This window comes from Halichoerus grypus, chromosome 6, assembly GCF_964656455.1.
Source record: "Halichoerus grypus chromosome 6, mHalGry1.hap1.1, whole genome shotgun sequence".
NCBI lineage: Eukaryota > Metazoa > Chordata > Mammalia > Carnivora > Phocidae > Halichoerus > Halichoerus grypus.
In genome coordinates this window covers 114,609,409-114,622,327 of record NC_135717.1, presented here as the reverse complement: position 1 = coordinate 114,622,327, position 12,919 = coordinate 114,609,409, and the positions used below count along the sequence as shown (strand labels likewise).

Genomic DNA, 12,919 nt, shown 5'->3' with positions numbered 1-12,919 from the left:
ATTCTGAAAAATGTGCCTGTTTTCTTAGTCATATTTCCAGGCTGTGGATCAGTTAGCCCATTCATTCCTTGCAGTTGACAGACACTGGCCTGGCCTCAGCTGGCCACATGAAGTAAGTATGCGGTAACTTCCGGCCCAGTAACTGTCAAGCTTTAGTGCGAAGGAGTCCGAGACCTAAAGGGAACCATAGTCAACATAGTCACTATTAGAGCATACATTGTTTCGTTTACGGGAAGAATCCTGTATCTTCCGTGTTAAGTGTTTAAATTTCTTAGACTCATACTTGATATTGGAAGCATATATGGAATCAACAAAAATGAGAAAGCTAACCATATGGATTCTGGAGGAAAACTTGACCCTTCATGTTTATGACTGGACTTTCAGGTCTCATGTAATGTAGGTTTTTATACAACATCCATGTCTGCCTCTGCAGAGATGACAGTGCTGAGCTGCTAGTCAGTTGAGAGGTGTTTTTTCTAGTACAGTTGATGGTTTATCCTGTCACTCAGTTCTACTTGAGACCAGAGCCGGTCACCAATGCAAGCCAACTTATTAGGCTGAAAAGGCAGTCTTTAGTCATGGAACAGTTTTCCGTCTGTGCACAACCAGGTGACCCACATATAAGAACTGAACTGTTGGTCTTCGCTTTATTACACTAGACTGTGAGCTCAGGATTTATTTCAGTTGCTCACCCAGTCCCAGTAGATTAAAGTACCTCTACTGTGTCTGTCAAACTGCTTGGCTCCTTCCTTTCCTTTTCTCTAAGTCTTGCCTTCTAGCACCCCTTCCTCCTCCTCCTCATGTTTGGACCTAATCCTTAGTCTTCTGCAGATCAGACGAGCATGCACCCATATGGATCCTCAACCCCATAAGATATCTGTAGATCTGTAGAGCTAGAGCTGGAACTATATCAGCTTTTTCTGTGTTCACTGTTTACAAGCACCTCAAGCCTCCAGAACTTGATGTAGGGGCATGAGGCTTTGGGGTGATAAGGAAACAATAACATATGCTGTGCAACACAGCCACTGCTTTTCCTTCATACGACACAACTCTTTTGGAAGGACTGAGTATCTTTTAATACATTTAATTTCTTCCCACAGATAATCAATTTCTACATGAATATGTTGATGGAGCGAAGTAAAGAGAAGGGATTGCCAAGTGTGCATGCATTTAATACCTTTTTTTTCACTAAGTTAAAAACGGCTGGTTATCAGGCAGTGAAACGTTGGACAAAGAAAGTGGATGTATTTTCTGTTGACATTCTTTTGGTGCCCATTCACCTGGGAGTGCACTGGTGTCTTGCTGTGAGTACCTCTCTTACTTTTAATCAAATTTAAAAGAAATCTACAGAATTTTAGACAATACAGAGTAGTGAGTAGTAATTCTACATTTTCACTGGATGATTGTGAGAAAGAATAGTATTTCGTTGGCTAAAAATTGGATAGATCAGTGAACTTCCTGTCAAGAGCGGGAGATACTTAGACTTTGAAGAAAGTTGTGGAATTTCCTTTTCTGGAAATATTTAGAAGGGAGCTGTAAGGCTAAACAGTCTCAAGGCAAGGCATGGGGTGAAAAAGTGACTTAATTAATGATCCTGCCAACTCAGATTCTGTGACTTATTTTCTGCCCAATTATGATTTGCCTTGCATACTTGATAGTTTAATATTTTTTATGACTCTTTGAGAACATGGATACATTCATTTAATATATTAATAAGAATATAAAAGTTCTATCACAATCTATTTTGAATTATATTTGAAAAGCATAAAGCCAAAGAGAAATTCTCCACATAAAGAAACAAAATGCGGAATATTTTGCCATCTTTCTGAAACCCTGTGGAAATGATCTCATTCATCTTGCAGTCTCTGAAGAGCATGTGTGTCTTCACTGTTGCCCACATGGCAGATGGAGAACCTAAATACTAGAAAAAGATTTCAGGGCCATTAATGAGGCCATGATAGTACTATGTAAATAAACCCCTTGTTCTTTCCTCTGCAGTTTAAGCATGGTATAATGCAAAGTATCAGTCAAACTTGTCATGATTTCACAGGGAATCTGGCAAAAGGTTCCAAGTTTGGGGCGCCTGGGTGGCTCAGTTGTTAAGCGTCTGCCTTTGGCTCAGGTCATGATCCCAGGGTCCTGGGATCGAGCCCCGTATCGGGCTCCCTGTTCCAAGGGAAGCCTGCTTCTCCCTCTCCCACTCCCCCTGCTTGTGTTCCCTCTCTCGCTGTGTCTCTCTCTGTCAAATAAATAAATAAAATCTTAAACAAAAAAAAAAGGTTCCAAGTTCCAGGGAAGTGAAAGCTGAGAAACTGTTTTTCTTATTTTATGAACACACGGATTTTTTTTATTCCCAGGTTGTGGACTTTCGAAAGAAGAATATTACCTATTACGACTCTATGGGTGGGATAAACAATGAAGCCTGCAGGATCCTCCTGTAAGTAGGGACTTGAGAACAAAAGAGTTTGGTGTTGGGTGTATGTTGTGTTCTTTGATACCTTTAGTGGAGTGATTATGATTAATAAAGGAAATCTTCACACTGAGGTAAGAATGGATATTTTATGTCTGAGTAAGTAAAGTTTACTAATAATATAACAATACCAGAAAGATGCCCTCATGGGGACAACTGTTGTCCCAGTGCACTAAAATAACGAATGAGTCAATATGTACATATAATACAGAAACTACTTAGAAGTCATCTAATCCAACCTCCCTAATTTTTCAGCTGAAGGACCCAAGACCCACAGAGGTGACTTTGATATGCTCAGGTCCTACTAGTTAGTGGCTCAACTGGGAACCAGAATGCAAATCTTATACCCCATCTGTTTGTCTTTCCAAAATGCCTATTCCTCACTGTACCACTATACCATTCTGGTGGCCAGGAGGAGGCGAACAGTTTGCACTTAAGAAGAGTGCTCTGTATGAGGTATGCACTCATCAAATTGTGATTTGGATTGAATTTTCACACAGGAGAATCAAGACTATAAATAGTGAATAACTGCCTTGATATTGCTAGAGAAACCTTCTTCCATGTGGTCGAGTTCTGAAGGACCATATAAACCAAGGAAAAGAATCAAACCTCATTCCTCAGGAGGAACAATAGGTAGAAGGAACCTGGGTGTCAGAGGCAGAGGTCCTGTTTCTCTTGGGTTGACAGGATGGGCATGAATTATGGGAGCTGCAGGGGAAGCTTAGCAGCCCAAAGATTTCCCCGCCCAGCATTATATACTGTCTTCCTCAGAAGTGCAGATGCAAACCCTTCCTAAGGATTGTTAACCTCATTCGTAGGGTGGCAGCTGTCATCAGTGTCCCCACAGCTCATCTCCTTCTCTCCCAATACCTTTAGGCAATACCTGAAGCAAGAAAGCATTGATAAGAAAAGGAAAGAGTTTGACACCAATGGCTGGCAGCTCTTCAGCAAGAAAAGCCAGGTACATTTCATCTCATCAGGTGGAAATCCTGATACTAGGGTATTTGGGAAGGATAGGGTTTTATTGCTTGATTCCCAGGGACCTTCTTAGTGTCTAGCCTGACTTCAGCTTGGTTGTTTGGTTCCTCACGGGAAGATAGAGTAAGCTCTGTCTGTGGGAAAACTGGTCATGTGTTTCTTATGTAGAACGAGGTTTTCTGAATGCCCAGCTATTTTACTGAGCTTTTCACTCCTGTGGGAAATGGTTGCTGATTGGCCGTTATGGGAGGGACTTGTCTTTATATCTTTAGGTGTCATGGAAGTCTAAGATAGTCTCCTGATGCGAAGATTAATATTAATATGAAGACCTGACTGAGATGCTGTATTTTTTTTCTCTGAGCCTGTGTTGTTCTGGGTGAGGGACTTAGGGTCACCTCTTCAAAATTCAGGGAAACCTGTAACATTTATATCCTTTGGTTCTTATTTCTAATCTAATATGAAGGAAGGAAGCTTGGAAACATGTCACCTTTTTGTTATTTTTGATCTTTCAGGAAATTCCACAGCAGATGAATGGAAGTGACTGTGGCATGTTTGCTTGCAAATATGCTGACTGCATTACCAAAGACAGACCAATCAACTTCACACAGGTGAGCTGAGCCTTCGGGAAGGAGCCCTGGGACCACCCTGTCTCTAGGCTGCCCGATAGATGTTTTTTCCTCCACCTGCTCTGCCTAGCGAACTCTGCCTGTGGCCCATAACACTGGTGGTTACCACATAGACCACATCACAAGAAAAAGGATAGTGATAGGCCACATGCTGGGTTCCCTTACATCACATGCTACAGTCAAGGAATCCTGGTCATTAGCAGAGCCTTCTTCTCTGCCCCTCTCCCCCCACCTACCTCAAAGCCTGTAAGAAACAGGGAACTGGGACCAGAGCCAGTTTTCTTCATTTTCTCTTCCTCTGGTTAGCAGTCAGGTTTTGGCACAGGCTACAGCTTGAACTCCTAGTGTAGTTTGTCCTGCTGCCCTCCTCCCCTGCCCCTCCCTTGATGCAGCTCATCAGTCTCCTCTTAGTTTGTGACTGTTCATTTCTGTCCAGGTGGTCCTTCAGACACCAAAGTGGATTGAGACTGGAGATTATGGTTTGTGTCCTGTACTTTAAATTAATGGCTTTACCAGGCTTTTCCACCATAGCCCTTCGGTAGAGCTGACTCTTGCAGTTCTATAACTCTTCCCCTAAAAGTAAGTTTTTGATTTTCAGGCCTTAGATCTCCTATCGTCTTAAAAGTTCAACATAGAGGACTTGGTAGACACCATCCTCAAAATTCTTGGAGACATTTGGGTGTAGCCTGGGGACTCCTGGTGATGCCCAGTAAAGTTTGTAAGGCTACAACAAGAGAAAATAGCAGTAGAGATAGCAATAGAAAAAAATTACATGTAATCAAGAATTGAGCAATTTAAAAGACCAGAAATGCAACTGAAGCTATTTTAACTGAAAACCTTGAGAAGGAAAGGAGTGTTGGGTCTGGATAAAAGCAGTGAAAAAATTAAGGGTATCTCTGTGTCCCTACAGCAACACATGCCATACTTCCGGAAGCGGATGGTCTGGGAGATTCTCCACCGAAAGCTTTTGTGAAGACTGTCTCAGTTAGCCGACACTGACCTTGTGGGGGACCAGCTCTTTGTTGTCTACAGCCAGAGACCTTGGAAACAGCTGCTCCCACCCCTCTGTTCTTGTAAAGCCCTTGATCCTGGACCAGGCCCTGGCGAGATGCATTCACAAGCACATCTGCCTTTCCTTTTGTATCTCAGATACTATTTTTGCAAAGAAACTTTGGTGCTGTGAAAGGGGTGAGGGACATCCCTAAGCTGAAGAGAGAGACTGCTTTTCACTTCTTCAGTTCTGCCATCTTGTTTTCAAAGGGCTCCAGCCTCACTCAGTCCCTAATTCGGGGGCCGAGAGAAGCTTGGACAGACTCTTGGTTCCATATAAACTCTTGTTGTTAGGCCTTACTAAGAGGTAGGAAAGGGCATGGGCAAAAAGGTAGGGATGAAAACCACCAGCATATACACGCACACATACATGCAGGATTTTCACGATGTGTTGTCAGGAAAGTGACTGTAAACTGGACTTGGGGTCACACGCTGCAGTCCCTTCTCCGGGACTTCCCTATTTACATGCCTCTCTGTGAGACCCGCCTGCTTCTGTGCAGGGCTGTGTTGGCGTCTGTAGCTTCCTCCCAGCCTGAGGCAGAACGCATGAGCCCGGGGGAGGGGGGGGGGGCCAAAGTCCCAGGCAGGCCTTTCCTTAAAGCAGGGGTTCGCATGTGCTCACAACACATGATACAGAGAAGACCCACCCAGGGAGCAGTTTAGTGGAGCAGCAAAGGCACCACTTTTACTGCCGCCGACTTCTGACCAAGAAGAAGGACCTCAGTCTTTAGTGTAAAATTCCAGCATGGGATGAATGCAGGTCTAGTTTGGTCTGTGGCTAGTTAGTCTAAATAGGTTTCTAACCACAGAGAATTTAATATATATATATAAATATATATATATTTCACAGGGATATGTGTTTTTTTAAAAGGCTGAATGTGTTCACCGCTTTAGCCTGTAGATTTATTTCCTTTTTCCAACTTTAGCTCTAGCACGCACAGATCCCAGCCCCTATGTGTAGGGTGTTTGTGGACTTCCTAACAATATTTTGAGGCCTGGATGAACTTTGGCTTAGGGGTCAAGGTTACAGAGGGAGGCAAAGATTTTCAACTGGAAAACGGGTGGAATTTGGACTGATCAACTTGAGACTAAAAAAACTGCTATTCCTTTTGTTCTTTCTAGCATCTCCCCCGCCCTCTGAGTGCTCCTCAGGCTAGATAGTGGAACGATCCAATGCCAGTGTCATTTTGTACTTAAGTTCCAAAATAGGAACGTTTTATACTTTTTTCTGTATTGTAATAGGTAGTTTTGTATGAAATATTTTCTCTTCTTCCCTTGTACCCCATCCTTTCCAACATTGTGCTTTCTCTCTGGGCTTATTTGAAAATTTTACTCTGTTTTATACCAAGCTTGTTTAGTACATTTTTCTATGTTTTACCACAGGTTACAATTTGAAAAGAAAACTATTTTTTTTAAATATTCCATTGTTAACTGAATGTTACTGTTTCCACTCCAGCAACCAGATGTCCTACCTTTTTCATAACTGCCTGCCTTTTTGGGGAAGACCACCGTTCGTTTGTTCTTTTTCTTTCTTTCTTTTCTTTCTTTCTTTCTTTCTTTCTTTCTTTCTTTCTTTCTTTCTTTCTTTCTTTCTTTCTTTCTTTCTTTCTTTCTCTTTTTCTTTCTTGTGTTTTTCTATAGGAAATAAATAGCTTTCTATTTATGAGTTGCTGAGACCTTTCACATTCTCTTTTAGAAAGCTACAGTGTGCAGGCTCAGTGTATGACTCCTGCACGTGGATTCTTGGTACTTAATGTATTTCAGTGACAAATGGAAAGGTGGCAGTATGGCATAGATTTGGACTATGAGTCAAAAGACCTGAGTTTTTCAGGTGCTCTTGCTATTATCTGGGGGGACTCAGAACAAGATAGGTGTCTGTATTTATTGTTTGTCCATTTAGATAACAACATGTGTCTTACCTTCCTCACAGACTTTTTGTACAGACCAAAGCAACAAATATTTATTGCCATGTATAACAGAAAATGAAACATGCAACAAAAGCACTTTGAAAAATATATAAGGAATTGTTGAGCCTGTCTGAACGTGGACCCCCTTTCTAACCAGTGCATTTATGTACAAGGCGAAGTTAGTGATCCTGAGACCACCCTACATGGGTGGACCAAGCTGAGACATAGGTTGTAGCCCAGGGTGGCTCAGTGGGAACCAAATGTAGACATCTGTAGTGGGCCATTTTTCCAGAGAACTAGCCAACAAATTTAGGACTAGCATCTGGGAACTTAGTTTCTCCTTCATTTAAGGGTGGGTTTTGATGACCAGGGAGGGGAGAAGGAGGTTCCTGCATTCCATGGCCAAGGGCATGCTACCAGTATCTTAGTTAAACTGCTTTAAACTAAAGCCTCTTGCCTTCCTTTTCTCCTGTTTTTCCTTCTTCCCTGTGTTCAGTGCCCATAATCACCTACCTCCTCTTAAAAAGTAACACTTGAGGGTTGATGAACTCTATCTAGATACAGAGCCTTCAACAGGAACTACAGTTCCACCAATCACTCCTGGACCCTGTACGGAGAAAATCAGATAGAACATTTGAAAATACATGGTCTAAGGCATGGAGGTTAGTTCTGTCCCATTTGTTGCTGGGGACCCACTATTGCTCCTGGGAGTCCCATTTGGGGTTGGATGTAAGAGTACTTTTCCTTGTTCCTCATGGAGACATTGTGGAAATTGGCTCTTCTATATATGAGACGCTTCATACTTCTCTGTGGTATCAACTCTTCTCTTCTTTAGCTCCTGTAATTGTGCCAGCATCTTCTACCCACTGCCCCTAGCAATCAATGTTAGCTCCAAGTTTTAGTGCCCTGGGGCAGAAACACGTGACCTGAAAAAGTACTGCCAGCAACCGCATCGCGTAGTCTGTCCATCACCACCTGGTTTTACGTGGCCTATGAAAGGCCTAAGGAGAGGGAGAGGGTTCACTTAAGAACCCCATTGTTTTTATGTTTCAGCCTCTGGTCCTTCTGTGCCATCCCTCCAGTTCTCAAACATGTCTTGCCAGAGTAAGAGAGATAGACGACTGACACTTTGACTTTGTCTTCTCCCTTGCTCCACTTGGATGGGCCAGGGCGAGGTGGAATATAGACTCTTAGGCCCTGTCGTTGACTCAGGCTACATGCTGAGCTCCTGGGAAGGTCACCATATTTCCCTGCCCAGAAGGAACCTACCCATAGCTTTGAATTCATCCTAAAGTGTAAGGCTCAGTCCAGCATCTTCCCTTAGAGCCCGGAGCCTTATTTCACCTTTGCTGAATCCTGACCTCTATTAAGAGGCCATGACTATCATTCCCAGCTTTGGAGGTGAGGAGGGACATAAGGGTATATGGGGTCATGCTGGTCACCCACTAAGATAAGGGGGAACTTACACATGAATCCCCTGTGGGATAGAAAAGAGAAACTCGAACACTTTGAGCCAGAAGACAAACCTTGAAATAATATTAGTACAGCCTGCCTCTCTGGGCTGTCAGGGATAGGGCAAGAATAATTCTCATTGTGAGTGGTTGGACCAGATACCTAGGGTCTTGTCAGAGTCTAAGATTCTGAAATGTGGAGGGCCATAATCCTGCTTGGAATAGAATTCGGTCAAGGTAGTGATTCAAAGTTCAAGTTTAAGGCCAGTGTTAATACGGCTTGGTTTTACAATTAAGGCCCAGGTCAGAGTCTTACCCTAATGGGACAGATCATAGCTGTTGACTTCTCCTTTCTCAGATGACAAGTAGCCATCAACTGCTTGACTCCTGGAGATTGTCCTTCCACTCTGCAGAACATCAATGTCCGGAAGGGAAAGTGTGGGAAAGAGATGTACAAGGAGCCCAGAGTCTTCAGTCTGCTGGACACACCTCATTCAGTTTACTCCTGGTTCTTTCTTAAGTACCTACAGAGCACACACACCCAAATCCCATCTCCCTGAAGCCTTCCCTGATCACATTATCTTAAAATCTCTTATCTGGACAGCTGTAGCCCGTATAATCAGAAAATGTTATAACTCCATATTTGTAATCTGTCTTTTACATCAGGAATGGACTGAGACCTGTTGTCACAGAGAGCAGGTGAATGATTTGGTGCTTTTTCTTCAAGCCAGGAGTGCAAGCTGCTTCTCTGGCCGGCCAGTGAGGAGTAGGGGTAACTGCATTAAACGTTGATTGAGAAGACAGCATTTCAAGGGTTGGGGAAGGAGGACTGCTTATGGCAGCGTGCAGTGGGGCTGCACCTCCTTCGTGGTCCCAAACCTAATGCTCCACTCTGCCCTTAAACATCTTCCTTGGCAGTTTAGCATGCCCTTCCCGGGCCTCGATCTCTGTCCCAAGGAGCTAATCATAGTATTTTTTTTTTTCTAACCACACACCTTTCTAGTCTTCTCCATCTTTTTTATGTCCAGTGCTGTTGTAGATTGAGCCTGAGTCCCTTTCTGCCTTGTCCTTTAAATGGACCATTTTACATGCTGCCTGTGTCTTGTCTGTTAGCCAGAGCTAAGTTCCTGGAGAGCATTTGCCTCATCTGATATTCTGGGGAACCCCTTACACTGGGTGTTTAATAAGCATGTGTTTAAGCACTGGACTTGGGGGCCCTGGAGGGTGGAGTGAAAAGATGGTTTGACCAAGGAAATAAAAGCCACCTGTCCTTAAGGACCTTAGAGTCTAACTAATTTGGAGGCTAGGCAGACACCAAGTAAGGGACCTTATCAAGAAGGCCGACTCCTGGTGCACACTCCAGTTAGAAGCTGGACGTGGATGATGGAGGGACAGAGGTGGAGATAAGTCAGGGATGATGTTGCGCTTATCTACCTGTGTGTAACTCTCTCCCTAGTTTTTAAAAGTTGATTTATTTAAAATAAATTCTGTGGATTTTGCTTTCTTGCTTTGACTGGAAACTCCCTGGTAAAAAAGGACTTGGTGGTGTTTGTCTCTCTAAGACTGTCTCTCTGTCTCTTTGACTGTTTATTCTGTCTCTGTGTCTATGTCTCCTGATCCAAGTGGGACCAGTGATTGGATCCTCAGTGTGGTCTGGATTCCTGAGTCCACCCCTTAACCAAGAGCCTGAATACTGTTCATTCATTCACTTCATTCCACATACCTGGAATTGAAGCCTGGAACGCAAATAACATGCAAATCCATGGCTCCCTCGCACTTTTTAAAACCAGACCTGTCTGTGGAGCTGGCCAGAGGGCCCTCCTGAGCCAAACACACCAGTCAGGACTTCCAGCCCACTCTGCTAACAGCATCCCTTGTCTCCTTGCCCCTCTCCTGCACCCCTTCCTCCTCACAATCTAACCTCTCTACCTGTAAAGCTCACACTCCAGAGAATAAAACATAAGAAAGCACCAGCTTCTGAAAGATCTTCCACTATGTTGGTGAAATGGTTTTATCTGTGTGAGTTAGAAGAGTCCCTTGTAGTCTCCAGAACATTCTTGAGTTCTAATATTTTTCTAGGCATGGTTAAGATTTTTTTGGCCATTTGAAAATGGTTGGAATGAGGAGCGAAGCCTTCAAGCCATTCTTGTTTTCTGATTACTGAATGTGGTTAAAGATAGCTGACGACTGCCTGGATCTGCATGTCCATCACTGAACAGGGACAAGACTCCTTCCAAGTGGGACCTGGACTGGATTGTGAGTTGGAGTCAGCCTGTCCCCAACTGCTTCCGTGGGGCCTGGTGTGGTTCTGCACTGCAGAAAGTTACAAAGGGCCTGGGGGCGGGGGGGACGGTGGGGAGGCTTGTCCTGTTCCTCAAGGAATTCATGTTCCAGACACTCTTCTGAACTCCAGGAAAACTGTTTTGCTTCCTTGTGTACCTGTGCCCCATTTCCCATCAGCCCATCACCGGCCAGTGATCTCTGCCTACAATGGCCTACGGGGCCCTGCACCTCCAACAGCTTCCCTTCCCACTCAGCCCAGGCTCACTGGTCTCGGCTACACAGGCCTCCTTGGTGTTTGTGTAACAAACCAAACTTGCTTCCGTCTCACGGGGGTTCTACTTCCTGTTTCCTGTGTCTGGAGGGCTTTTCCCCAGATCTCCTCCTGACCCACTCCCTCACCACCTCCGGGCTCTGGTGCAGTGTCACTCTCACTCCCTAGCTCCATTACCTTCATTTCTTCTCTGTAGCATTTCATATCTGACTATATTATTTATGATGTGGGAAATAAGAAACAATTACATTTCCTTACTACTTACAGCCCATTGACAAGTCCTTGGAACAGGCAGAGTGACCTTCCTCTGGGAGCTCAGTTGCCTTGATCTTGACACTTCACTAAGGGCAAAAAGCAATCAGCCCGACTCCTCAGGATCCTGTGAGTCTACTTTAACATAAAAAAATTCCTTTGGAACTTCCTTTATCTCTACCCCACAAGATATGTGTTAGCAATCATTCTCCAAGCATATGGCCCACTGATACACATCTGAAGGGTCTCGTACGACTGAGTTTACTAAACGGTAATAAATGACCTTTTCCTATCAGTAGCTAGCCGCCCCCGGGATCCCGGAAACCTTGTTTCCAAAATACCGTAGAGGCTTGTACTGTCCCTAGCCCCCTCCCAACTTGAAAGTCTATAATCAGTCACCTGTCACAACCCCAGTGCAGCTCCTTATGCCCAAGGGTCCTGTCCCCATGCTTTAATAAAACCACCTTTTTGCACCAAAGACGCCTAATGCTTTCTTGGCCATCAGCTCTGAACCCCAACATCTCTACATCAATTGACTCATGTGTTTTGTCTGTCTCTCACTAAAATTCTGTTCATTCTGTGTCTCAGGTGCCTATGCTTCCCTTTTTGCCAGCACCTCTCCCCCGACCCCCCCACCCCCACCGATTCAAGTCCTCACCTCGTGTCTGCTTTACACTGTGTCCCACCCAGGGTCCTTGACTTCAAATGCATCATCCACTTAGCAGTTAGAGCTATCTTCTTCCAATAATATTAACAATAAGAATAAGCATTTATTGAGGCCCTGGTCCCAGCCTTTTGTGCCAAACACTTTATATACATTATTTCATTTAGTCCTCACAAGTGTATGATGTAGGTACTATTCCTTATCCCCATTTCTCAGATGAGAAAAACGAGCTTAGGGATTGAATAGGTTAGCCCAAAGTCTCAGACTGTCAGTGATAGGAACAGGGACTCCAAGCCAAGAACATACGTCTCTAAAGCCCCTAAAAGCCGTATGAGCTACTGCATGCGCACAGCCAGCATTGTTTCATCTTGAGACAGGGCGAGCACGTGACCCAGACGTCACGGGGTCTCTCTCAGTGTGAAACCAAAGAAGAGAACCTTCCATGAGGTCTGCAAAGGCTAACTCTCCCTCTTTTGTCTCATGAGCAGCGTTGAGATCCTTGTCTCTTCACCTTAGATTGGAGGGTCAAGGAGAATGGTGGGGTCCCTCTGCCTTGGGATTCATTTCCTCTTGGCTTCTTCAGAAAGGGGTACCAAAGAATTCCCTTCACCCCTCCCACAACAACCCTTTCTCCAACTGTCTTTTGCCTCCCACTCTTGTCCCCCAACTCTCTGGGCTGCCCACATTAGCAAAACTTCCTTTGAGACCTCTGATCCTAACCTAGAAAGGGGGAGGGCTAAGGATGGGTGGGTGGTGAGGAGGGAGATACCGATACCAAGCCGATAGAGCTCATCCCCACAGGAGCTCAGGAATCAAGGGTGTGTGTGTAGGAACATTTGGAGACATTTGTGGTGCTCCACAGTGTTCCATTTTTTCTTTTCACTTCTGTCTGTGTCTCCTGCTCTGTCCCCTCAGTATGGAGTTTCCTCTGCCATTCCAACCGGTTTGAGAATCTCAGGAATGCATA

General features: G+C 44.3%; 1 protein-coding gene across 5 annotated transcripts in view; it reads left to right on the top strand.

Annotated features, from left to right (window-relative positions):
- Window positions 1–9,985, top strand: part of SENP1 (SUMO specific peptidase 1) — a 52,751-nt gene extending 42,766 nt beyond the window's left edge. For 4 of the 5 annotated variants that reach the window (XM_036099323.2, XM_036099324.2, XM_036099326.2 and 1 more), the window contains 5 exons: window positions 1,101–1,304; window positions 2,358–2,437; window positions 3,347–3,431; window positions 3,961–4,056; window positions 4,985–6,787. In XM_036099323.2, the coding sequence (XP_035955216.1) occupies window positions 1,101–1,304; window positions 2,358–2,437; window positions 3,347–3,431; window positions 3,961–4,056; window positions 4,985–5,047 (528 nt within the window). In that variant the 3' untranslated portion in view covers window positions 5,048–6,787. Of the gene's footprint in view, window positions 1–1,100; window positions 1,305–2,357; window positions 2,438–3,346; window positions 3,432–3,960; window positions 4,057–4,984; window positions 6,788–7,527 lie in introns of those variants that run through there. The other variant, XM_078075936.1, reaches the window with a different exon arrangement.
- The last annotated feature ends 2,934 nt before the right edge of the window (window positions 9,986–12,919 follow it).